General features: G+C 45.2%; 1 protein-coding gene across 1 annotated transcript; it reads right to left on the bottom strand.

The window, feature by feature from the left end:
- LOC149344255 (uncharacterized) lies at positions 1-27,646 on the bottom strand. The gene is made up of 5 exons (XM_089547190.1): positions 27,433-27,646; positions 16,234-16,411; positions 14,125-14,264; positions 10,737-10,854; positions 1-2,007 (listed from the first exon to the last, which is right to left on the bottom strand). The coding sequence occupies exons 1-5, from the start codon at positions 27,644-27,646 to the stop codon at positions 123-125; spliced, it is 2,535 nt and encodes an 844-aa protein (XP_089403316.1). The 3' UTR covers positions 1-122.
- Between the last annotated feature and the right edge of the window lie 289 nt (positions 27,647-27,935).

The following is a 27,935-nucleotide window of genomic DNA, read 5'->3' as shown; positions in this document are numbered from 1 at the left end:
GCTTTGTCAAACTGGTCTGTTCGGTGAACTCGATCCGAAACGAAAATGCCTAGTACCTCCCGCACCGCAGCTAACGATTAAACATTGGGGTAACACTTAAACCATTCTACGAGTTTTTTTTTTTATTGCTTGGTAGGTTGGGAAATTAAAAACGAATCATACTTATATGTAAACAAAGAAATAGTCACAAGAAGGAACACAATAACTGAGACTGGAATAATAAGTGGCGCGGCATTCACCGAAGCCTTCGCTTCCAGTTCTCGTTGGTTGACGGTGAGTATCGGTTTTTCCGACGTACCTTTCTCAGTGACAGGTCTCATCTTGTCGTAGCCCGACCTAGTACGAAGTGTTTGCTCAGACGTTCCAGTGTAGAGGCTTGCAGCAGCGGAAACTTCTGTACTCGTGGCGGCAAGACTGCCGTAGACGCTGTGGTCTTCATGACTTTCTGTTTCTTTGAAGGTGTTGACTTCGAGTGGAAGCGACGCTTGCATGAACAATTTTTTCGTTCTTTTCGAGGTATCAGGTGAAGTTCTGAGCGTCGCGATGCTCAGGCTAGAAGAAACTGTGGCAGGTTCAGACCTCCGTGTTGGTGTTTCGTGGCGGTGCTCATCTTCAGTACTTCCAGAGCTTTGCAGCGTTGTTTCCTTCTCGTCCACTGCTGTGATCTGCAACGGATGTGGCTCACGGTAGGTAAATCCTGTTTCAGCTGCCGCTTCTCCTGATGCGGGGGTATTCGGGGCAGCGCTTTTGTTACTGCGGTCACTGATGTCGTCGCCCTCTACGGTGCTCTCAACTTGCAAGTCCAGGCCAAACGGCGCCCTGCTGAAGGACAAGTAGGTTTCTGGACTGGTTACAGGCGGGTGTACGCTCCGCGCAGAGCTCAGTTCTTCCTTGCTTGGCTTTTCTTCGGTTTCACTCTTCGCGACGACATTTTTCGTCGCAGCTTGAAGCTTATTTTCAGTGGTGGCATCGATGTTTGCGAGAGTCGCTGTAGTGCAAGGAGTAGTTCTAGAGGCGACCTTGTTCAAGTAATTTGCCTCGTTGGGTGACCAGGTACCGTCTAAAGTCATTGCATCTTTTTGATTAAGAGTAGTATGTCTGGACGCGGATTCATATGCCGCTGACGTTGCCACAGAGACTGGTTCTGTAAGGTGAAAGGGCTGACTTGTTCCCTTGTCGACATGCACAACACCCTGAGCTTCACCTTGTGTTTTCGAAGAATTTGCTATTTGATCGCTTTTTCTTACTCTTTTTTTGAGATCATCCGTAGTACACATGGGTTTAGTAACTCTGCTGTCAAAATATGTCGACTTGGTGACCATGTTCATGTAATTTGCCTTCTTTGGTGACCAGGCGCCATCTAAAGTCGTTGCATCTTTTTTATTAAGAGTAGTATGACTGGACGCGGATGTGTATGCCGCCGACGTCTCCACAGAGACTGGTTGTGTAAGGTGAAAGGGCTGACTTGTTCCCTTGTCTACATGCACAACACCCTGAGCTTCACCTTGTGTTTTCGAAGAATTTGCTATTTGATCGCTTTTTCTTACTCTTTTTTTGAGATCATCCGTAGTACCCACGGGTTTAGTTACTCTGCTGTCAAAATATGTCGACTTTCTTGTACTTATAGACGAGGCAGAAGAGCCTGTGCTTGACATGGGGCTTGTGAAGGTATTCTCCGGGTTCCTTGTCACCGTTGTGCTGCGCATAAGAAGGAATAGTTTTGGCGTGGTTTCCATAGTTGAACCTTCTGTTGCAGTCCCACACTTGCTTCGATCTGTGTTACCTGTTGAACAAGGAACATCCACTGAAGTGGTCGGAGTTGAAAAATCATGCTGGCGGGGAGAATAAAAGAGGGATGTGGTTTCGCAGTTCATGTGGCTGAAAAATAATTGTAGAAGGCTCCACAGCGCTTCAGTGGCGTTGCGATCATTTCCTTTACTCCACGGAACTACTGTTCTTTGTTGGTAGCTTTCTTGCACGCATTTCCGCATTTTCTCCTCGTAAGCCCTGCGAGAAAAAAAATGGTTTTGTCAAATTACGTGCAGCTGCTTCCTGAGACTTGAGCTCATTATGCCTGTGAATATCGAGAACTTGATGAACGAACAGCGCTTTGATATGAAGCAAAAGCTGTATCGACTGAACAAAGGTGTATAACTAAGTAGTAAACGGTTTTCCGCACGCTGAAGAATTTACTTGCGAGGATAGAGACGTAGCTCGCATAACGAGCGAAACAGTTGCTAGGGTAGGAAGTTATGGAAGTGAAAGTTGATGGCTCATGAGGTCATCTAATTAGCCGGGCCTTTTACTGTACTGCGTGCACAGAAAGCTTCCCATATAAAAATATTCTATAGACAGTCTACAGACGTCTTATAGACTCTATTGCCTTGCTATATATATTTATTTTTTCTATACATAGTCAAGAGACTGTCTATAGACAAAGGTCTATTAAAAGTGTATGGCCCCAAATCTATAGGTTGTCTATAGACTGTCTATAGCATTTTTATTGCCTGTAGAATCTTCTCTAGGATTTCTCTCTAGAGTCTATAGACTTTATAGAAAGAAGTCTATGGAAAGTCTATACACTGTCTCAAAAATTTTTTTAAGGGTTTTCTCCAGAACACTCCGTTTAAAGACAGAGTTTCTAAGAGGCCAAAGGAGTGCCAGTGCGTGGAAGCCTTAATAAAAAAGCTCGCGCTAAACACAAGCTTTGCACTGGTGGTGCTGTAGGGGGGCTCATGAGCAGCGGCGCTTGGTTCAGGGAAGACTTATTGGACAAGGTAATACAAAATGAAGTCTGGAAGAGAGCGAGAAAGCTGTTTTATTGTCTTATTTTGAATGTCCCATGAAAAGGCCTGAAACAAACCACTCGAAACAGAAAGAAGGTTATGGAAGAATGGAATAAGAATGGCATTCGGGGCAATTTGGGGGTAGAAAGCGCCCAAACCTCTATGTCCAGATGCAGCTTAAGTCATAAGTGACAGTCCACCCACAATCATGGGCGCTGCACACTATTCCTCCGCGACAAGAAAATAGCCCGAAGTTGAAGCTTTTATTGCTACCTTCACATGATGCTAATCCCAAGCTAGTTTGTTTTTTATTCGAAAAGTCTGCTAAGCGGCATAAGTTGAGAAAGAGGAGTAAAATGTAGGATATAACAAGTTAAAAGAAAGAGTGGAGACCAGCATTGGCGAGGAAGTCCCATAGGCTACTTGTGAACTTACTGCCCATAGTCCTAATCACAAGTTAAAATTGTAAGCTTTGATGCCTTTAACTTCTTCAATAGACTGAATCAATAAAATGTAGATATTAATTATTCCTGCCGCTTTACCGGCTACTACAGCACCCTGCGAGCTTGCATTTGGGTGCGTGGCCTTCTCATTTGTATGGGGCTGAAACTAAGAGCACCTTAGCCGCGGTGGCGGTGTTCTTCCCGCCATGTCATCCAGAAAACGTAGTGCGCATTGTCTTTTCCAATCTTCAAGGCGTCATTTTGCTTTCTAGGCCGCCTTTCTATGGCGGCTTTACTGGCAGCAGCATTGTCCCGTGCCGGTTACCTCGATGAGCGTTCAACGCTTGCGACTGAGGAATCCATCAGACAGGCATAGCTAAACTCTCCACAGGTGAGATGTTCTACTATCTTTTCCTATTACCCAAGGTGAGCACATATAATTTCTGCTCGGCCTCTACCTTGGCAATCGTGCGCTGTTGTTATCACATGTTCCTTTCTTCAGTCTATTTAAGATTAGTTTAATTTCCTCAATGATCTCTGTTCAGAGGTGTTGCCCTGCAATTGTATCCTAACATAGCCATGTAGTTTTATTTTGCACCATACTGAAGGAAGCAAGGAATAGAGAGGAGCGCTTTTTCTTACTCATCGAACAACGATGTAGCCAAGCGATAAATGCAGCTCCGGCGAATGACCACAGTAAGATGGCAGTCTGTTTGAGTTATGTTCAAATATTGAACTTCTTCGCGTGTTAGACAGGTCGGTTGGTCCCATACCACCTGAATTTAGCAATATAACATTTTCCGCACCTTAAGTTGGCATAGTAAGGTACACTCAACTGTTACTCGCTAAAAAGGTTATGATGTTCTCTGCTCTATTTTTGAATTGGTGGTTTATCTGATTTTAGATTTTTGTGCACACCACAGAGACACTTCCGCACGGTCAAGTCCACAAATTTCTAATGACATACATTTTTTAGCCCTAAGAATCTGTGTACCTGCTGGACATGTGCCTTTCGATGAAAAATGTATTTTCCTTGCTCTTCCATAATTCTAAAAGCACAAAAATTATAATTCACGATAACAAATTTACTGTCTTGTTCATATTCATGAAAGTTTGTTTGTCTAGCCTACCGACTCGGAAAATCACCTCACACCTCCAGCGACTCTAAAAATAATCCAATCACTCATATTTTTCTTTAACGGATCTGAAAACTTGGGAAAAAGAATGCAGAGGCATCATCTGGTTTCTTTGCTGCGCAACTTCTAAATCCAGAGTGATCACATGGATTGCATGTTCACGTTGTTCCTCGAGGCGTTCTTGTAGAAGAAAAGAGCGCTCCTGTGTCATCATTCACACCATCAGCATGTCGCAAGAAAAAATTACACATATTACTCATTAATACCGTAATGTTCTCAGGCTTCAGCGAACGCAACCCTCTTTATATCGCAATATTTTGGTTTTCTGGGATTTGTTTGTTCTCCATCTGTCTATTTTGACGCTCCATTCCTACCGCTTTTCTCTTAAACCAACGATTTTTGAAGTACCAGCCCTCCTCCCATCTCTTGCAATCCTGTCCTAGCTAGTCACCTTTTCACCTTTTTGCTTCCTTTAGTTCCTCTTAGCCAAAAAGATTAAAAACACATTTTTATTTTATTTTTTGCAGCCCTGTTGGCCGTTGAAGGCCGTTACAGGGTGGAGGTAGATGACAAGCTTTTTAAGAACAAAAACCAAGGTTGTTGGAAAAAGAACAAACAAAAAACAACACTTATCAGTACTAAATTGCAACCTATAGAAAATTCATTTTAAAGCTTCTGGTTAACACTATTTTCGAATGATGACAACATTTCTGATTGTGGACCAGCAGCTGGTATGTTGTTTGACTCGGCTATGGTTCTTTTTTTTTATTATTCAAATACCCTAAGGGCCCGTGTGGGCATTACATAGGAGGGGAAATAACAGTGAAAAAAATGAAACAGCATAAAAACTGCAATGACTACAAAGGTAGCAGCTGCGTACACCATCACGAAATACACATAAACCACTGTAAACATACATGTTAATCTGACTGCGGTTTTTCACGATACATACACAATATGGAAGGGTCAACACTACAACTCGAGGTAGCGTGTCAGAAAGACTTCAAATTTGTCGTGATCATTGAGAGATGCAACGGTGCGAGGGAGCTGATTCCACTGACGGATGGCGAGGAGGAGAGGCGAGTGAAAAAAGAGATTGGTTCGGGCAAAGATAGGTTCTACTTTCATTTCCTGATCAAGTCGTGGAAAAATGTGACGGGCCGGTGTGATATGGCACATAGCAAAGGAAGAATGACTATGATATATCTTGTGAAAAAAGGATAGAAGTGAAAACATTCTCCGTCTTTCGAGCAAAGGCAAGTGCAGGTCCTTCTTTATTTCTGTTACACTCGATGTTCGCCAATAGTTCTGGGATATAAACCGGGCGGCTTTATTTTGTAAGGACTCGAGTTTCGCTACCAAGTATGTTTGATTTGGATTCCATATCAAGGAGGCGTATTCCACTTTCGAGCGCACTAACCAATTGTACGCCAAGAGCTTTGTGTTAGAGTTTGCTAAACGAAGGTTTCGTCGGAGGAAGCCAAGAGTTTTCGATGCCTTGTTAATAATTGCATCTATGTGACGGTTCCACGATAGGTCGGATGCCAAGTGAACCCCTAAGCACTTGATGGTGGGTACTGATTCTATGGGCACATTTTTCAGGGTGTAACGGCATGGTAAAGGGCTAGAGGCTGTGGTAAATGTGATTGCTTTTGTTTTTGATGTGTTTAATTTTCATTTGCCATTGCATGCACCAGTCATTAATCTTGTTAATATCTGACTATAGATAATTGGTGTCGGAAGGATCATCTATCTGCCTGTATATTACGCAGTCGTCTGCAAATAATCTCACCGTAGAATCCATGTTGTTACCTAAGTCGTTAATATAAACTAAAAATAAAATAGGTCCGAGTACAGACCCTTGTGGTACTCCAGATTTAACGTGAGATAGGTATGATGAATGACCATTTACAAATACTGATTGGAGGCGATTGGTCAAGAAACTTCTGATCCATAGGATAAGTTTCGAATTTATGTTAAGATTATCAAGTTTTTTATTAAACGTATGTGAGGGACTTTATCGAAAGCTTTCGCAAAATCTACAAAGACAGCATCTATTTTTGACTGACCATGAACAGCATAATGAAGTTCAGTAACTAACTCAGACAGTTGAGTCTCACACGACCTACCGTTTAAGAAACCGCGCTAATTAGGAAAAAGAAATATTGCGTCGTCAGATAGCCCATGTAGCAGATGAAATTATATTATTCTTGGGAAAAATGAGTGGCGTAAGCATTAATCCGCGATTGTGGAACGCGGTATAAATAATCATGCCTTCTTCGTAAATTCTTTGATTCTCCTAAAGTTAGGTGATGTGTTGTGTCCATACTAACGACGTTCATTGATAATGAAAAGATAAGTTTCAGCCTAGCCGATTTGCGACGGCCTGCTAAAGAAGACAACCCCAGTGAACTCAGCATTTCCTCTCTGTTGCTCAATCCTGTCATCACTCATTTTCTGCCCAGTCACAATATTTCCTTCTCCAACCAACTGCGAGGCCGCCAGAGCGACGCGAGTGTTTAGATTGGCCTCTTTGTAATAAGGTGTTCAATTAATGGCACTCCGCTGACCCCATTCTAGGCTGTTGTTCTTTGCCTGGGGCTCTTGAAGTAATGTGAGCTTCCACCCTGTGGAGCATCCGTTCCATGTTTAGGCGAGTCGGCAATCGTCACTGGTCGGATGGCCTAGCGTGATGTTCATATTCTTTTCCCTACCCAACCGTTTCCCCTGCTCCGGAAAGTTTCTCATCCTATTCTCCATAACAGCCGCTCCCCTTTGTCAGCGGCGGTGGCTTAGAGTGACGTTAGAGAATTTGGCTGATTTTGGCGGTGACACCGTTTCGAAGGAGCCGAAACAGACACGACGTTCACATGCTGTACGGTATGAGCGTACGTTCAAGGATAACTTCAACGAAATATTATTACTTTAGAATCCCTCTTAAATATGCTCGGTACATCAAAAACGAACTGTGACAATGTTCTCAAATTTTTAGAGAAGACCTTTTGTTATCAATGTTTAAAAAGCACCTACGTGCACCTGCTGAAGTATCGCGTAGTTAGGCAATTTACCGACCATGATGTGCGTATTGAACACGGAGGATTAACTCATGCCGGGCACGTGGAGAATGAACGGATTATGGACGGCGTGGCTTGGCTGACCGATTGTAACACTGTGGAAAACTGTTTGAAATTTTAGGGAAGATTATCATGCTGAAGAGCGATGTAGCCGTCGGGGACATGAACGCGAATGCCACAGATGCTCATCGCAATAAATTCAAATCTAGGAAAACAGTGAGCTATGTGCCGCATACGGCAATCTTTCTTTCACGCTGTTTTATAAGAGGGTCCTTGACTGGTTTGGTCATGATTTATCAAAACTTACCATTGGCTATGCCTATTCTACACAAAAAGAAAGGGTTCGCAAAAGCTCTACTATGAGCGAAATCTTTCGTCGGTGACCGAAGGACAATAGCAAACGCCGCAAAAAAAAGTGGTGCCGGTTGGCGGACGTTCCTTCGCAGTACTGTAAAATGATGTGTGCGCCGTTCGCCTCGAAATACACGGTTTTTACGGACAGGGGCGAGTCGCCAAAACACCGCAACTAGAGCGCCCGAGTGGTTCCATGTGTGCCCGTTTTTACGTCATTTACGGCTCTTAGCAATTGCAGCCTTTTTCAAGTGTCAGCTATAGCGAACGATTCCTGACGCAGTCGCTTCTAATATCAATGTCATCTTTTGCTTCTAGTGCTCTTTTTGACTTACTATAAAAACAACTTTTTACAGGTTCAAAAATTGTGTTACAGTTGGCCTTTAAAGAGCTCCAGGATGTGGACGGTAGTCCTGACCCTTCCACTAAAGCGCAACTTCCTCTCTTCTTTCTTTCACTTCCTCCTCCACCCCTTCCCTCACGGCGCAGCTCATGCGTCCAAGGAGAGATGAGTCGGTTACTCTGCGTTTCCTTTCCTGATCATCAATTCTTCTTAATGCGAGAGGGGTAGAAACCTCATTGAGAAAAATTCTGTTCTTCTACTGAGTTGGAGTGGCCGGGGTGTAACCCGACCGTGGCGGCCGCGTTTCGATTGAGGCGAAACTTCTTATACACCCTCCTCACATGCCCCACCTTCCCTCATCCCCCATCACCAACCGCGGCGGAGTCTTACTGGCAGTCTCTTTTGACCAGCTCGTCCGCTCAAGACCAGCGCCGGATCATCTCCAGCGCTCACAGAAGGATTGCGCTCCAGGGGCTATCCTTCGCGTTGTAAGGGTGCCTCCTCCTCACATTGAGGAGCAATCCAAGTGCCATGTAGGGGGCTTCGCCCCCACGATTTACATCATTGGCAATAAAAGTTTCCACCACCACCAAGAGTCGCTCGTGTGCTGTGCGATGTCAGTGCACGTTTAAGAGCCCCAGGTTGTTAAAGATCCCCAGACCTCGACTACTTCACCTCTTTCTTCTTTCGCTCCCACCTTCCTCCATTCCCTCATGGAGTGGCTCGGGTGTCCAGCTAGATATGCGAGAGAGTTACTCCCTCATTTCCTTTTCTCAAATTCGATTTTCATTTTTGAAAAAAAATGTGTTTTTAGTCATAAAATTCTTCCATTGAGTGGAGACAAGTTAAGTCACCAGTGTTAATAGTTCCCACTGGCTGGATGCACGTGGTGTCAGAAGACCGGAAGTGACGACACTCGTTAAAGGCATCAACAGCTTCTGATCGTATCGCACCGCCAATATATAAGGTGCTTCGGCGTCCGTATCAATTTTTGTTATCGTCCTTCTTCCTTCTGAATTACAGTCGAACTGCGCAAGAGTTTGTGATCGTATTTCAGCGCGCTAATCTATGTGCTTTACATACCTAAACGAAGTGAGAATGAGTACTTTATCTTCATCATTTGAATGAAAAATATTCATTTCATTGTTGCCGATGGTGGAGCAATCATTTCACACGTCAAGGGCCAATGTCACGCATCTGTTCATGTTTTGTCATCAAAATCATTTCCATATCTTCGATGTTTATGATTCATTGCTACCCAGCCAAATAAACCGACCTCACTCTTCGGGAAATTTGAGCTCAAATGAAAGCCGTGTCTTTGTCGAAGAAATTAGTTTTGTCAGGCCTGTTTCACGCTGTCTTCTTCACTGTCTCCAAGGTGATTATCGTGGTCGAGGAGGGGGCGATTCAGGCCGCCTATCACACTCATTCGGCTGTTTTTAAGGAAACTATACCCTGCCTTACAGGGGAGCCTAGGATATCTTACTTTTTTTGGCACAGACCGTTTCACGAGTGACACGGCTATCGGTCCAAATATGTTGTTTTTTTTATGTACTGCCTTGTACAATCGAAAATAAATAATACTTTAACTTCAGGCTGTGACTTTCAAAAATAGAATTTTTGAGGTTTGAAGACGGCTTGCGTTGGTGGTCATCAGATAATAAATAGGTGAATAGCGTTAACTAGTGAGATGGTTAACTAATTTCATACAACTAACTCTTTAAGTATTTTGTTTATGCGGCTGGTTGCAAGCAGAGGTATGTAGCCAGCCGTTAGTAATAGATTTCCACGAACGAGATTCACATCAATGGCATGGCTCAAGAAATTTAGACCACCTCAGGAGATCAGAAGGTTTCGAAATCTCACGTGCAAACCAACGCCCCCAGTGCACGTCATTGCATGGCACACCCGTGCAATTTTTTTTAGAAACTGTACAGAGAGTGCACGCACTTCACTTCTGTCCATAAAGTCTGTAGACTCTTCAGAGACATATCCTAGGGAACAAATGCTACAATAAATGCAGACAGTCAGAGACAATCTATAAATTAATGGCCAACACTTTTAGTATACTTTTGTTATAGGCAGTCTACAGACTATGAATACAGAAAAAGAAATATTTATCGACAGCAATAGGGTCTATAAGGTGTCTATAGACTTTCTATAGACACTTTTTGTTAAGTCAGATTCAAAAGGGACCTACTCTGTACCGCCTGCGCCACGCTGTTAGCCGCTGCTCGCTGTTCCTAACCACGCGAAAGTCCGAAGGTCAAATGACACATGCCCCACGAGGCGACATCGGCTAGGGAATGTGGCTTTGAGGGTTTTCTATTGTGCACGTCCTTTGCGCGGGAAGGCCGAAATTTGGTGAGATACAGCGCCTATGTGATCGTTCTTTTTTTACCTGTCTGCTTGCTCATCCATAAAAGACTACAGATTTTGAAGTAACTGCTTCAGGGGAAATATGGCCAGTAAAGGTTTAATGCTGCACACATTGATGCTCAAAAAATTAGGTGTCTGTACAGTTGAGGTTGTTTAATATCGGTTTTCATTAATAAAGAAACCGACACGTTTAGAAGGCAGATGGGATAGCAAGTGCCACTTACCGGCAGTCTTGTTGTGATTGTGCAATAGAGAACAGCTCTCCCACTCTGGTTGGGCCCACCACGGTGCTGCAGTTCTTAAATTTTTTCATATTCCAGGACGGAAAGTTAGCGAATAAATCTGGGGAACAGGAAGATTAGGAAACCTTTAAGAGGACAGCAACAATTAGAACACATTTCGTTCAATTAAACAGTATGGATATAGCTCCTTTTTAGACGACGTGGAGAATAATGAAGATGTGGGCTCTTGTCGTTTGCTTTTCGAGCGCTAAAGGTGCCCACCAAAACCTTCAAACTCTTGCATATAACTGCGGTTAATACAATGCACAAATGCCAGTGCGACCTAGTGCGGTTAAAAAAATGTGATAGTAGCAAAATATAAAGCTGTCATACGTTTGGCACCTCCAATTTTAACTTATACATCAGCTAACATTTTGCAACCACTCAAGAAAATCTCATCGCGAACGTAAGAACTCCCTGCTCATCATATTTTTATGCCTGCGACCTTTACACGTACTAAAGCAAACATATCTAAGAGAACACGTTCTCCGTGTCAAAATAATTTTCATAACCGGCGCGGCCATGGCTCGTCCCAGAGTGACTGTAACAAGAGGTTGAGTTAATCTGAATCCTGTCCCCGTGGAACATTTTTTACATACGAAACTCAGTACCTGGCAAGGACAGCTTGTTTCAACATTAAATTATCCAAGACCGGCGACAATAGTTACGGTTAATTTAACTCTTAGTTTCATTATTTTGTTAGTGCCCATTTTGGCTTGAAAGCCTAATGCGTAAGCAGCGCGTAAAAGGGGTTGCATGCTTGTACTGCAGGGAAAAATCAACACCAAACTAAATCTGGTTTTTGAAAAAGATTACACCATGATTAGGGAATACTGTGACATAGTATGTGAAACCATTTGCATCGGTTGAAATCATGTGGCGATACTAGGAACAAGGGACAGTGACTTATCCGGAGGCATCAAAGGTGTAAAATCAGCATGACGTGCAAGAATCTTGCAGTTTGCTCTTAGCTTATGGTTTCAGCACCGGCGCGGAGTGAGGGCAACACATTTGCAATGAGGTAGGAAGAAGACAATGGCTCAGAGTACAGAGAGGATTAACTGTGCTCCCACAGGGTTGATTCTTGAAGAACTGTGACATTTAAGTCTGCAAGCCGTGCATGTTGGTGCTTAGTTAGGGAAGATATATCATTTGCGCTAAACAACTACTAGCGTTTCTGTTGTCTGCTCTCTCTTCGTACCTGTGGTCGCTAGTGCCATGTGTTCTCTATGTAGCATTGTGGACACTGTGAGGAGCTTTGCAAGTTGTTTACTTTGCCTAAATCGTATTAATGCCCCCAATAGCAAAGAAAGCGCAATGACAATGGTGATAGTCATTACAATATTGGCAAACGTTTGTTTAAATGCCTACAATGAGGTGCGGGACTTAAATATAAGCCACAATATGTTTCTGCACATCTATGCATGCCTAGAAGGCCGCTGCACAGAGCATAAAGAAAACTCATGCATGAAGGACGGTTTAATTTTTGGCTGCAAAATTTGTTTTGTGTAATGATAGGGACACGCAAACTTAAGAAATGTATTTTTAGTAACCCTGATGAGTCGGACGTTTGCTTAGGTCTTACAAGAACATATACAACAGCATACATTCTGAGTTTTGGAGGTTTTTGCGAGTGTGATAAATCAGTGACGTCTTTCTTTCAGGCGAATTTAGCCTTCTTCATATCGCAACTATGGTGTTATTATTTTTTCTACCGAAAGCATTATACATTTCAAAAAAACAGGGAGCTCGGTCCTTCCTGCGGCACTGTCTTAAGGCGTTAACAAGCTTTACGCGCAAAGATCAGCAAACATACTTTCACAATTTTACTGGCCCGGCTCTACACAAGCCCATCAAATGTCAGATTTAATATCCTCGTCTTAGGTGACCAACTAGCCGGTACCCTTACTCTAGACGTTTGATATCAGCCAGGAACCACGGCAGCAGATGCTGCGAGTACTGTGCTGTGTATCTAGAGTGGTCATTTTTATGCCACTTTCAAGTGATCCGCTCTTTCGTCTGTCATCACTGATGTAGCTGAAAGACCTATTCATGTTCGCTGAAGTGCAAAACAACATTTGTCGATATTTCTTCACTCGCTCTTACAAAAAAGATTTCACTTATTAAGGTCAAATTTCCACTCCAGTCTGATTAAGATTGTTTATCCCTCTTCAGAAAGGTTTACTGCTTGTTTCATCAACTTTTTTCGTAATCGTAGCAGAAGGCGCGCATTGTGCCGTCGGCATGAGATTTTGGATCCAAGTCGAACGGGATCTATGTGCGGAAGAACGGCGTCAAGTTGTGGCTGCTATGCGAAGGCGGCAGGGAATCAATGCTTGCAGATGGGGAGCTTATGCTTATTATAATATTCACGAAGTCGTTACTGATAATGTAAGCAAGAAACCCATGGACAGATGAAAGAACACTAGGGGCACTGCTTTTTGCATGAAAGTATGCATAAAAAGACACTATAATTTCTACGCATGAAAAAACGGAAGCAAAACCGCCTACAAAGATTTATACAAATGTGTCGATCATGTTTAATGAATGGTGCCAGGTCTGCAAAAAGCGCAAAGGTTAATATAGTGAAGAGCGAAGAAGCATTTTTACCTGTTGCATAAACATTTTCAATGGATGCAAAATACAGAAAGCGCCCGAGTGTTGTGCGATGCCAGGGAATTTTAAATATATCCAAAAGGTGGAAATTATTCGCGAGACCTCTTCTATTGTGCCTCTTTCGCTCTTCTTTCATTCCCAGCTCCCTCCATTCCTTCACGGCCTTGCCTAGGCGTCCACCAATACATTCCACAGGTACTACGGCTTTCTATTCCTGGCATCAATGTGTTTTTTTTTTTTACAAACTAACCAGAAGTAATTTTTTCTTCCCAGTGCACATAGGGAGAACCCTCCACATCTGCTTTGTTTGCTGCCGCAATTTTCGTGTTTCCAGCGTACCTAGAAACGATCCGCAAACGAGTGAAGGTCATGTTACATTCTTTTTCTGCCAGGACAGTCAGTCTCGACAGCTCTCTAAGGTTATTAGTGTGCCCTGTCTAGCTGCTCGGTGCGACTGCATAGCCATTGGACAGTGGACGAAGCACATAGTCTGAGTCGCTTTGAGACGTTAAACACCAATAAATCAATAAACCAAGGCATCCAGTGCGGTGCTGTAATCCAGACGTATTGATTAAAGTAAGAAGTTTTCAAGCACATTAGAGCCTACACACATGATAGCCGTCTTTCAAAACATTTCTTCTTTCCACATTACCACTGGGAGAGCTAGTGAGGAAATGCACAGTAAACAAAATTACGCGACCAAAGCATGCGTTACCTTTTAGCAGGGACATGTCGTTTTCACAAAGCGCCGTCAATGCAGCGGTGTTGGCGTCCCGGAAGCGGCCAAGGCTTCCCTGTTTATTTGCAGGGCAACCATCACTTTTGTTGTCTTTCCAACATTCGCTGGCCTTACGTCTAGTGGAGAGCGAAAATAAGTGTCAGAACATTGAAAAATGAATGAGGCACAAACTGTCCAAAATAAGCTACAGGAACAAGGATATCGATAATGCATCGAAGGTAAGCTAATGAATCATAAAATATTCTTAGGGCAACCGTTGTAAAAATGTGCATGTGGTCTGGTTGTTAGTGTCCACAGTGTAAGATACGCTATATAGGCGGGGAAAATACCGAACGCCAGCAGGCAGAAAAAGTATTAACGTGAGTTTCTAAACAGAGCCTGTAATCCCGGCGTCTTCTTTCGTGTGAGCGGTTCAACTTGGCCGAGAAAAAGTAAATCATGCATAAATAATCCCATTACCAAAGAAACTGGATGCTATAGAGCGCCACTTGTTTATTCGCTCTTGGCCAACAGGCCACCATTCAATGCAATCACGCTATACAAGTACGGGCGCGCTGTTTGTTTGTTTGTTTGTTTGTTTCAAATGTGGGAACTAGATCGGGTGAAGTGATGGACTCAAGGTGTCGTCACTGACGGACCAGACGACGTTCGAGCGAATAAACACAGCGCTCATTACCATTTCGAGGACAATTGCGATGGCGCAAATTCGCATCACGCAGTTTGTGCTCGCAGCCGAGGAGCTGCTGACAACCGCTTCACCGCCCCGCCGAAGGCCAACCCTGGAAGCGATGCCGGTAGTCTTGTTATCGTTGACGAAACGTGGTACGTGTTTAAAAGAAGGCGTTCCCGAGAGGGCTCCTCAGTCTGAGAGCCCTCTGGCCTACTCCTATAGCCTAGAATGATCGACAAGCTTGAGCTGCTCACTCGCTCGTGTGGCCAGAAGGGCTGTCTCCGAGGTGGTTGAGCTGGGTGAAAGAATCGGTGCAACTCTGATATGGGCATTCCCAGATGTAGTGATATAGGGGGGGGGGGGGGGGGGGCGGGAGTGGCTGCGCAAATAGCACAGTGTGGAGGGAAGAGGGATATGTGAAACATCTAAGCAACCTGAGAAGATGGAAATGAGTTCGATATAAGTTGTTTCCAGTGTGTGCTTTGTAAGAGGTCTAGAGTGGAAGGAGGAGGAAGGTACATGATGCTGCTTTGAATGTAGTGCTGTAAGACAGTGCGGTAGTCGAGGAGCTTGTTTTGGACGAGGGCGTATGGTTATGGGCTGGGAAGGCCTTCCACTGGCGCTCGGACGCTAAGTTCGCGGGAAAATGCATGAAGACACTCATTCCCGGCGATGCCGTCATGCTCAGAACCTCATATAACGGTGACCTGTTGCTGTGGGGCTGGCAGCGTAGGTACTATGTCGGCTGAAGTTGAAGGAATAATGTCTCTACTGAAGTCTGTATGCTGCTTGGGACTGTGCACAGATGCCCACGTGGTTTGTGAGCAGGCTCCAGATGTGAGCTGGAGACATAGGTATAGCCAAGTATTCTGCCTCTGTGATGTTCTTGGTTCAGTGCCGGTGTCCATATAGCCTGCTGTGTTTGTGCCTGAGATTTGTGAGCGCGGTGTTGCTTTGGAATATAAGATGTCTTGTCTTATCTTATGTTGTATAGTTTTGGAGGCAGGAAAGAAGGAGAACACAAGATATAGAATGAAAAAAGGCTTCGCAGCGGCGGCTGTCCTGCAGTTTTTTCCCCTGTGTTCAGTTATTTTGCTTTTGTGCGCTTCAACCTTTCTTTCTTTGGTGCTTGCGAGGTCGCACGTGCGAAAGGGCCTGTCTGTCATGCCAGCAGCGGCATCCATGTGCAACTTCACATATCATGAGTAGCACCGCACCTTTACTAAGCCGGTCGTATCCATACCCATGCTCTTTATGTTATTTAGTTTCTCGCTGCCGCGAGAATGTATACACTGTAACCGGCCAATCCAAATGAAATGAAAGATTTCAGTTGCCTGTAGTTAAGTTACATCGCCAATAAATTCAAATTACGCATAACAGTTTCGATAGGGGTACACGGTTTTCATTGGAGATACCTGCATATCTCGCTGAAGAACGCATTCTCGTCGTTGAAGGAACTTGTTGAGCTTGGTTGCCTCTCAGCAAATCTTTTGGGTATCCAACGCACCTGCTTTTCGAGGCACTTCAGAATCTTGTCGAAATCACATTTGGAAATGCCATCCTCACCGGTGGTCGCACGTGGGGCGGCGGCACCTGAAAAACAAACTCAACTGGTATTCCAAATGGATACGACGAAGTGCCGATGTTATTGTGAAAAAGTAAAAAAATTCAGTCGGCTAATATGTTGTCACTCGACTCGTACTTTGAGAAGAGCGTCATTGAGAACAGCACATGAATTATTTGCAATATTTGTTAGGAAAGAGCGTACATTGAACAAAAGGCACTGCTGTCTCATAAGCGCCCCTTGTATGTATACCACCTGTGGGTTCTCCTTTAGGATACCGCATGAGGGCTTCGCGCCTGCAAACATATCGCTAGAGCATGTGCTTGTTTTACATAGGAGACATATAGTTAGGGCGGCGCTGAAGGAGGCCGCGTGGAGCACGATATTACTGCAGTTACGAGCAGTAAATATATGGTTGTCACTTCTTGTAACCGGAATTGGAAAAGTTGGTTTTTGAAGAAAAGAAATGACGCAATAACTGCGCCACATATCTCTGAGGACACCTGAAACGCGCCGTAAGGCAAGAGGTAAGGGAGGGAGCTAGAGAAGAAAGGAAGAAAGAGGTGCCATTGTGGAGGTCTCCGGAATAATTTCGACCACCTGGGGATCTATAACGTGCACTGACAACGCACATCACATGGGCTCCTTTTGCGTTTCACCTCATTCGAAACGCGGTCGCCGCGGTCGGGTTCGAACCCGCGCACTCCGGCCCGATAGACGCGTGCCTCGACCACTGAGCTACCGCGGCGGTTGTTCGGATATTTTTAACGCCGTTTTTGCACAGAGTATTTTTTTTCCTCCCTTGTGATGTTGCTGTGTGCGAAATTTCAACTGAATTCCCCCAATATTGAATCCACTTCTAGAATTCAGGCTACGGCGCTACTCGAGTGTACAAAATGGTTGTTTGGTTTATGGGGTTTACCGTCCCAAAGCGACTAAGGCTATGAGAGACGCCGTAGTGGAGGGCTCCGGAAATGGCACTGACAAAGTTAAATAAATAAAGAAGAAAAATAGCAAAATAAGACTCTCAGCTGCATTGCCTTAGTGCGAGCAAAGTGCACTTATGGGCCGAATGAGAAAGTTAAATTTTATTGCAGACCGACCGCTATTTAACCAGCCTTCCAAACTAATAAATGTAATTACTCATCATCGTCATCATCATCATCATCAGCCTGACTACGCCCACTGCAGGGTAAAGGCCTCTCCCATGTCTCTCCAAATAACCCACTCCTTTGCCAGCTGCGGCCACCGCATCTTCTCAAACTTCTTAATCTCATCCGGCCACCTAACTTTCATTCGCCCCCTGCTACGCTTGCCTCCTCTTGGAAACACTCCCTTACCATTAAGGACCAGCGGTTATCTTGCCTTCACCCTACATCCTCTGCCCAAGCTCATTCCTACCTCTTGATTTCGACTGGAATGTCACTAACCTGCGTTTATTTCCTCGCCCACTCCGGCCCCTTCCGATCTCTTAACGTTACACCTATCATTTTTCTTCCCATAGCTCGCTGCCTTGTCCTCCTTAATTTAAGCTGAACCCACTACGTTAGCGTCCACGTTTCCGCCCCATAGGTGAGTACCAGTAAGACAACTCTTGTAACTTTTCTCATGAGGTATATTTGTAAACTGCTATTCATGATCCGAGAGAACCTGCCATATGCGCTCCACCCCATTCTTATCCTTGTAGTTATTTCCCTCTCACGATCCCGATTAGCGGTCACTAGCTGCTCTAAGTAGACATATTCCCTTACTACATCCAGGCCCTCGCTACCAGGTGCGAACTGCCCTTCCCTTGCTAGACTCTTGAACATTACTTTGGTTTTCTGCATGTTAATTTTTAGCCCCACCGTTCTGCTCTGCCTGTCTAATTCATTAATCATGCTTTGCATTTCATGTCCGGAGTGACTTAGCAAGGCAATGTCATCAGCGAATCGCAGATTACTGGAGTATTCTCAATTAATTCTTATCTCCAACTGTTCCCGATTCCGGCCTCGGAATACCTTCTCTAAACAGGCGTTGAATAGCTTTGGCGAGATCGTGTCTCCTTGCCCGACACCCTTCCTTATTAGAATTTTATTGCTGATTTCATGGAGGACTATAGTAGATGTGCAGTCGTTATAGATATTCTTATTATTTGCACACAACACTCTTCTACACCCCGATTCCACAATGTCTGCATGACAGCTGAGGTTTCCACTGAGTCAAATTCTTTCTCGTAATCAATGAAGGCTATACATAGGGGTCGATTATATTCTGCTCCTTTCTCTATCACCTGATTGATAGTGTGAATATGGTCTATTGTCCAGCATCCTTTACGAAAGCCTGCCGGATAACTTGGTTGATTGAAGTCTAAGGTTGTCCTGGCTCTATAAGCGATTACCTTAGAAGTCTAAGGTTGTCCTGGCTCTATAAGCGATTACCTTAGTTAATACTTTGTAGGCAACGGACATTAAGCTGATCGGTCTGTAATTTTTCAAGTCCTTGACGTCTCCTTTCTCATGAATTAAAATAATATTAGCGTTCTTCTAAGCTTCTGGTACTCTCGAGGACACACGGCATTGCGTACGCACGGTGGCTTTTTTTAAATCGAAAGCTTTACTACTTGCACTTTCAGCCTTTGCCGTGGCGCGGCAGCGCCACCATTGACCTTTAGTCGACCTCTGTGTGACGTCATGTGTGACATCACGCCGAAGACAAGGGCGACCGACTCGCGCCGTCGCAAGCCGCGGCGGTGCCACCACCGGCGCCTAACTCCTGCGCTCTCTCTTAGGAGCGCAACAGATGTTGTGACATCGAGCCGAAAAGAAGGGCGACCGACTCGCGCCGTCGCAAGCCGCGGCAGTGCCACCACCGGCGCCTAACTCCTGCGCTCTCCGCTAGGAGCGCGATTGTGGCGTTACGCTGAAGAGATTAGGCTCTACACACGTCGCTAGAAAGCAGTAGCTGTGCCAACTACCAGCGGCTTAACATTGCTTCGCGATCTCGCGCCGTCCGTGTGCGACGGCGATGCACATGAACGGCGGCCTGACTGGACTGGATTGTACTGGACTGGATTGGATTGGATTAGAATAGATTAGATTAGATTAGATTACAATAGATTACATTGGATTGGATTGGATTGGATTGTATAACAGATGCATCGCCACAAGTCTAAACAGCGAATTTTTTTTTTTTTCTAGCAGAATCTCCCCTCTGTCCTTCAACAGATCTGCTCTTACCTGGTCCTCACCAGCTACTTTCCCCCGTTTGAAAGATCTGCTGTTACCTGGTCCTCACCAGCTGCTTTCCCCGGCTTGTTTTACTTCCTCTTTCGTTACTTGCGGGATGTCGCATTACTGTCCGCTTATGTCGCTCTCATTAACGTTCTGATTGCATTGGCTACTATATAGATTTTTGTAGAACTCATAGGCTACTTGAACTATCTTATCCATGTTGGTAATGAGAGTGCGCGCTTTTTCTCTGAACATACAAATCTGTTTTTTATCTATGTCTAATTTTCTCTTCAACGCTTTCAGGCTACCTGTGTTCTTTAGAGCATACTCGATTATCTGCATATTAAACTTCCTTATGTAGGCTACCTTGCGCTTGTTTATTAAATTTGGTACTTCTGCTAGTTCTGTTCTCTCTTTAAACGCCTGCATGCTTTGGCGTTTCTTAATTAGATCATTCGTATTCTGAGATAGCTTGCCTTTGTCTTGTCGAACCAGTAGGCGGTAAATTTAATTACTCAGCTCAGTATATATGCATAAGATTTTGTAGCACTGCAGTGACGAAGTTATTTCACTGTATTCGTAACAGAAATAAAGCACCCTCGCAGGCGTACTGGTTTCCACAGAATTTCACGTGGCCTGAATAAAATGGCAACTTCAAGAGGCAGCGTTCCGTGGCAGCGTACGAACCGCCTATCATCACCGCTGTGATATACAAGGCGGAACCGGAGTAGCACGAAGGCAGAGCCCCCAGTTTTTATCACCCTTTCGTCGTTGTCTCTTCACGTTACTAGACAAGGGGATATGGACTAGCACTTCGTTTTTAACATTTTAAACAACGTAGAGCACAACAAAGAACTCACGAAATTCCCTTGTTGGTATTATTTTGCATTTTAAGAGCGACAGCTGCTGTGCAGAGCCAAACTCGGCGGTCGGCCACGTAGCATGTAGATGCAGCTGGTTACCCATTCAAAACGCTCCTTACGGGAACTCGTCACCTTTGCGGCTCAGAGCTGAGGTCGCGCGGAGCATTTAGAATGCTTGGCGTATTGAGACTTTATACGCTTACCATGAATGTGGGCGTAGTTGGTGTCACGCATTGTGAATGTGTTCTAAATGTGAAGGTTCTTGATGGAACGTTGTACAGCAGTTAGAATACACAAGCATTCAATGCACAGACCACAGGGCGGCCCCTCGTAACTCTGAGGAAGATTTCCCACAAAGAAGAGACACCCCTCGACATGCTAAAATAATACGTGCTATGTGCTGCAATAGCTCATTAGTGAGTACTGTAAGCAGTCTTTTAGATTTCACCGAGTTTATCGTATCATGTAGTGGAGTGTAAGTACTTCGCAATTTTTATTAAAAGAATTGTAGGGATACTGCGCTGCTGCATAAAGATAAATAATTTAGCTGATGAGACTTGTATTTAGAATGAGACATATTCCACACTGACCTTCCTCGTTATTTAGTTTTTTTTTGCGAGCCTTTCAGTTCACTCTAGCGATGCTTGGGTATGACGAGGTAAGCGTCGGCAGCTCTTCCACGGAAATCACGCTAAAATAACCTTCGACGTTACAAATAGATCGGAAGCAACACACCCTAGAACTCTCTGCTATTAGTTAGTCCTACGGGCCGCTACGGGTGATGGGTAATGTTCACCGGAAAGGCAGAAGTGAGCGACGCGACTAGCTGCGGTGGCTGGGCGGATCCCAGTTCTTCGCCCGTATAGCTATCGCGAGGGAGCCATCCGTATAGGGAGCCATCCGTATAGGGAGCCATCCGTATAGGGAGCTATCCGTATAGGGAGCCAGTTATGCGCACTACCTTTCCGTGAAATGGCACAACGTTGTCAATGCCAACACATGCAGCGCACATCTGTCACTACCGCCACGTAGCTTAAAGCCCGATTGAGGTGTCCACTGTCCCAAGAGGGCAGTTATGCGCGTTTCCTTTCCTTTCATAGCTCCGGCTCCTGGAGTAGCAGGCTAAAGCAATAACCAGGCAGACCTATCCTTTATTCATTAAAGTCTCTCTCTCTCGCTCCATTGGTTTCGCAGCTTGAAGCGTAATTAAGGTGTTCACTGCTGGTTACAACGGACAACGGCGACGGCGACGCAGTTAAACGAACAAACGGGCGTCAAAGAGCTGCGCTCTAAAATGATCCGTCGCCATGTGACAGTAACCATTTGTGTGAATAAAATCAAACAATGTGATCTCACTTCTCCCTGAACAGAACAAAAAAAAAAGTCCTTTCGGAGGGCACACCTATTTTGGGTACTTTGTGAAACGCGCCGCCTCGGTTTGCTTCACGCTAAGCTATATTACTGTCCTATTAGACTCAGTAAAAGTCGTCGCATGAATGATTCCTAGCCTGTTGTTTATCCTAACCACGCGTCCTTGAGGCCGCAACTTGCGCCAGATGACGCTGTGAGGTCGTTTCGGCTCACTTACATCCGCAAAGTAGTTAAGTCCGATTTTCATCAGCCCTTGCATTGATGCATCTTTTTTATAGCAACATATGTTTATAGAATCGTTTACGCTAAACACACACAAAGGTGCGTGACACCCGTAGGCCCTTGTTCGCAAAACGTACAGCAGGGGTGCTGCGCGAGTCAGCGGTGCCACCACGGATCGGAGCGGGATAGCGAAGTCAGCGCTCGCGTCGGAGACGGAGCAGAGTAAAGAAGCGCTCGAAGTGCTAACGGAATGTGTGCACTTAGTGTAGCTAGCGACCGCATATCCGGATAAAGAGTGCGAAATAACTAGCAGAATTATACAGTGGTAGAGCGCCTTTGGCAGTTTCTCTCAGGTCATGAATGACATTTTATCATTATCTCTCAAGAGATAGCTGTTAGCGGTGCGCCTAACGGGGCAAGCGGACTTAGGGTTCCCGATCGATGCTGAGGGTTTCCGATCGATGCTGAGGGTTTCCGATCGATGCTGTGGAAGAGCTAACGGCATTGGCACGGGCTAGGTAGAAACAGTCAGCCAAGTTACCACATATGCATGGCGCCTAAATCAACTCTGGAAATTTAAAAATGGTCTTTGAGGAAAGGAAATTGGTGCAGTAACTATGTCATGTATATTGGTGAACACCCGCACCGCGTCGTAAGGGAACGAATAAAGGAGAGTTGTGAAAGAAGAAATGAAGAAAAGGTGCCGTAGTGGAGGTCTCCGGATAATTTTGATCACCTGGGGATCTTTAGCGTGCACTGACATCGCGCAGCAAACCGGCGCCTTATGCTGTGCGATGTCATTGCACGTTATCCTTTGTTCTCGTTTTCCGTACACCCATCGGAGGCGCTAATGCCACCTATGTATTTGCACCCTGCACCTTCGCTTTTGTAGACGCAACCCTAGCTGTTAAAACGGCACATAGAAAAATGCATCAAATGGCTGCGAGTACCATTTCAAGAGCTGTACACTGAAGCGGAGGACACTGAGGTGCTTATTACATGCATAGTTGTGGAATGATTTGCCTGCCTTTATCGCGTCGTATGTTTGCACATAACATTGGAACAGCCACTGGCAATAACGCTCGCTATGTGGGATCAGCGAACGTGGTCATCGCATATACAGCACGCCTAATTATCACTACCTTATAGCTTACTACGTACGCATTGAAAATGCTAATGCCATCTGTTGTTTGCAACCTGGCACCTTCTGTTTCCTTAGGCCCAACCCTAGCAGCTGCAAATATCACGTATGCCTAAGAGCACTACGCGGTTGCTAATACAATTTCAAGGGCTCTATTTTAATGAGAAGCAAGCCAGGGTACCTAATGGATGCATTGTTTCGGGATCCTTCTACTGCTTTATCGCGTCAGATTTGAGCAGACAGACGCCACTACAGCAGGCTTATCATCGGCGATGTTTTCGCCTGCCTGCGCGCTGATAAGCCTGCTGTAGAGGCGTTTGTCTGCTGCCATCTCACCTGATAAAGGCAGCCGAAACATCCCGAAACTATTGGTCAATTGTTTAGGGGAATCCCCCAAGGTGGAGTAGATTTGTAATAAGGCAGTAAGTGCTCATTGACATCCACCCGAGCACAGCCATACGGTGGTCCCGGGTTCGAACCCCAGACCAGGACGAATTTTTCTTTTATATACGAAGTTTCTGAGGAAGCTTTATAGCTTTCCTTTGTAGCCGTATGGCTGCGCTCGGATGGATGACAATGAGTAATTAATCCCTTATCCCGAAACTATGCATGCAGTAGTAGCCGCTGCTTAAATTGCTTCGTTTTAGAGTAAAGCTCTTGAAACTAATCTACCAATACTAGGCAAACAAGGGAAGGGGAATGAGGGGCTCGTTACAAATATGACAGAAGCCAACAGCCACAGAAACCAAGGGGCACAGAGGATTTTTCGGAGGTCGTGGGTTCGGATCCCACCGGCGGCATGTGGTTGTTTTTTCTTCTGCTTTTCTAATCAATTATCTTTAAGCGATAACATATTCTGTAATATTCTAAATTGATCAACACCACAAACTAAATAAATAAATTTGAAAAAAATCCTCTGTGCCCCTTGGTTTCTGTGGCTGTTGGCTTCTACCAATACTAGGATGTATGTAGTTATGTCCGTTTTAAAGAGCAACACCACTTTTTGCGAGAATTCAGTGATATTCAGGGATTGAAATCACTTAGGTTGTAGGTAAAACAAGCCAAGTTTTGTTGCGCTACCATTTAAAATGGTGACGTAATCAGCGATTGAATTTCAGGCTTCTCCTCTCAGCACCGCGGGGAGGGACGGATGGGGTGGGGATAGGTGTGCGGAGAAGCTGAGTGGTTTATCACGAAACACAAGGTTTCAAATTTCCGCTGCCGTAAACCATGTCCTTCCTTGCGTCGTTGGATGCTGCCAGACAACGTTTGGCGGGCTTTGCTTTCGATGGCATTGCTTTTGTTTCTTGAAAGCAAGCGCTTATGCGTTAGAAACGTGCCGACAGCCCATATGACGTCATCATACGCCCCCCTCTTGGCGCTGTCCCCTGCGCAGACACTAGAAGCCACAGCGGTTTTAATGGGCGATTACGCTACCATTCCAAATGGTACCCAAGAAAGTACTTCGCGCGCTTACCTTCGAGTTTCACACACTCGACCGTTATAAGCTCGTCCATTTTGAATACCTCTGTAGTTGCGCTATGATTTCTAATGTTGCGTCTAACAAAATGGAGGCTGTTAGGCTGCGGACACGTACATAGATGGCACTGACGTCTGCTCTGCGCACGCAGAAACCAAAACAAGAAAGAGTAATTAGGCGTTTAACATATGCGGCAAATGAGCTCGCTGATTCGAACCTAACTATGTCGCAACTTTTTCTAGTTATGGAGCGGAGGCTATGCAGCCGAAATATGCTCTCTCTTTGTCTTAGCGGATTATAGCCGCTAGATGCAGTTATCAGGTTTCCCCTAAACCATAATATATTTTCAATATTGGTTATTTGTGGCATACTTATAGCACACCAGAACACTTCCAACGATGAAAGGCAATGAAAAGCACATTTACAACATAATTACTACAAATTTCCAACGCACGTCTAACTACAAGAAGCTTCCGTAGATGGCGCCAGCTACCCAACTACGGATTGAAGGCCTCAACGAGAGAGCAGCGCGCCAAGAAGACAGGTGCGCCGGTGGTATAGTGCCTATATTCTAGGCACTATACCGGTGGGGCCTTCCTCTTTTGCCAAGGAAAGGTGTCTCAGAGTGCATCAAGATTTATTGCCAGTGCCTCTTCGGCTATTGTCTGCTAACACCGCACACGATAGCAATAGGCATTTGATCCCGAAACTATGCATGTAGTTCGCGCCTCAGTATGCTTCGCTTCAGAGTACAGCTCTTTAATGCATTAGCGGCCCTCTGATGCACTTAGATTCGTTACGTTAGAACTGGTAATGTTTCGTCTCAAAAAGGAAGGTGTTATGCTGTAAACAAACAGTCGGCGCCATTAGCGCCTTGCGGCGAATGCGGAAACGACAAGAAAGGAAAATTGGCTTTGGCTTAGCTCTGCTATGCCAGGATATACGCAGCGTGAGGTCAGGGCGAAGTGCCCACATTTTGGTGGACACCTGAACTAGAGGGAAGGCGCATAACTGCCCTCTTGGAAGAGTGGACACCTCAACCCTGCTTTAAGCTAAGTGGCGGCAGGGACAGGTGTGCGCTGCATGCGTTCGCATTATCAACATTGGGTCAGAAATGCAGCGCTGAAGGCATAGGCCGTCGGCGTTCGTTGTGCTCAATGGCGTTGGCGTTGACAACGTTTTACACTCCGATCATTTTAAGGAAAGGAAGGCGAGCGCGCGCGGCGAGGCACGCCAGCTGTGCGTAGTGACGTCACTTGCTCCTCGCGCATGTGCAGTATATGGTCGTGCAAGAGAGCACGCGAAACGGTGAGACTGTGGGCAATGAAGCTCGCGCTACCTTAATTAGCCGTCTTTCACGTACGGCAACTTCACAAGCTAATTTTACCTAGCTAGTGCCGTTGCCTGTAGCTCATCAATGCCTCGATCGAACACTGGAATAGAGCTGCCTATGCAGAGAATTAGAAGGGTTTATGAGAGAGCCTGCTTCGACGCAGAATATGCGCGCGTGGTACAGTTGTTGTTGTTGTGACTGAGAGAAGGATGAAGAGGAAATTGCACGGGCCTGCTACTGGCTCGAGCCAAGCCACCACCGCTGCCACGTGCAGATAGAGGAGAGTTAAAAGATCACAGGAAAGAGAAAAAGGAAAGAAAAGACGCGCGTCGCAGCAACAACTGCGTCCGCCGGAGCGGACGCTGCTCAAAAAGAAGCGGCCGAAGCCGCGCTCGCCGAAGCGAGAACAGATACTCCAGTCTCAGAGCTCCCTTTATACTGAAGACCACCGTAAAAAAAAGAATATTACGTACTAAAGGAAAAAGAGAACGAAATGAAGAAAACAAAATTTTGTTGCCCTTGTTTAATTACGATGTTTTTTCAAGTTAACTTTCGCAAGGAACCAACTAGCATGCTTTAAAACGTCAATGCAGCAGAGAAATACATAGATAATCTAATACTTGGCAATAAACGTGAAATAGGCACCGGAACCAGGTTTCCTAATCTTTGAGCTGGAGTTAACTAACTTCAAGACGTACAACACCGCTTAGTATCAATAAATGCACTCTAATGACCTACTGATTTCGACTGTCTCGGATCATTAATGGCTGCTTCGCAGCACGTGATAGCGCCCTGAATCTTCAGGTGACGGACGGTAACTCCTTGAGGCTGTGCTTAACTCAACTCGAGCTTTTTGGTTGGCAGTAGCCTGTCGACTATACAGCTCTTTCCGTGTAAGAGAGCGCTGTAGAAAACGGCAGGATGACTTTCCTCCCGGAGAAAGCCACCCGTAGCATCGCCAGGTACTTGTAGGTCGCTATCATAGTAAACAGGACCCGGCGTGCCTCTCTTATCCAGGTTGAGTGAAAGAAGGTCGGGTGAAATCGCCACTTCTCCTGAGAATCTGAGAGCTCTCCATCTTTTGGTGTGGATGTCGCTGGTCATGTATGGAGCGCATGTGCACCAAGGCTAATAGACAAGATTTCTGCCATTTGTCAAAGGCTGTTTAATTTTATGGCTGTACTATTAACGCTGGCCCACGTGAAGAGAGCATTGAGTGTGTTGAATTTTCAAAATAGTATAAACTGAAGGAGTTTCCTGCCATCTATCGGGATTCATTTTCCGTTCTCTGGCGGTCCTCTAGTGTGAAGAGCTGCCAAATAAAGTGGACAAAATGTCGGCTGCGGTTTCTCATTCATTATCGTGCGTCAAATTCCTAAATAAGTCTCACATTGCTTACACCACAAAAATGCAGCCGAAAGTACTCACACGTTTGTAGTGCCACCAGTGCCCAAAATAAACACTCCTGCATCCGCACCATCGCAGTTAAGCAACCTTTCTCTTCCGACGACGTGTTTCTTCTGACGCACCTCACGGTTGTAGCTGTAGATAAATAAGCCGCGAAAAGTAATCGGCTGAGGAGGTCTCCTCGACGTAACTCCCGATAACGGCTCGCGGCGCCCAGGAAGATAAACGCGTGCATTTCCCAGCTTGCAGCAAGCACCAGAACAGGGCATAGAATAGCACAGCGGTTTCCCAATAAGCTATCGCCGTTTCTTAGCAAACAACACGCGCGCAAACATCAACACTTATTCATTTTTTGAACATCACGGTTGCTACTGGGTGCTCGAGTTGTCTTCAGATATTCGCCAAATTTGCATTTTGTTGGACTTCCCTGGCCTCGATCCGATTCACAACCTTCGGCTCAACACAGGAATGCCGAAGCTAGTGAGAAAAGAATAAGTGTGGGCTTGGCTCTTGCAAAGTCACAC

This window comes from Amblyomma mixtum, chromosome 5, assembly GCF_055824585.1.
Source record: "Amblyomma mixtum isolate Tamu chromosome 5, ASM5582458v1, whole genome shotgun sequence".
Lineage (NCBI taxonomy): Eukaryota > Metazoa > Arthropoda > Arachnida > Ixodida > Ixodidae > Amblyomma > Amblyomma mixtum.
The sequence above is the reverse complement of the archived record's forward strand: the minus strand, read 5'-3'. Positions and strand labels throughout refer to the sequence as shown.

Coding starts and splice junctions, on each gene's coding strand:
- LOC149344255 (XM_089547190.1), bottom strand. CDS start 27,646: ATGCACGCGTTTATCTTCCTGGGCGCCGCGAGCCGTTATCGGGAGTTA. Junction 10,855..14,124: donor CGACATGTCCCTGCTAAAAG/GTAACGCATGCT, acceptor CCTGTTCCCCAG/ATTTATTCGCTAACTTTCCG. Junction 2,008..10,736: donor CAATCACAACAAGACTGCCG/GTAAGTGGCACT, acceptor TTTTTCTCGCAG/GGCTTACGAGGAGAAAATGC.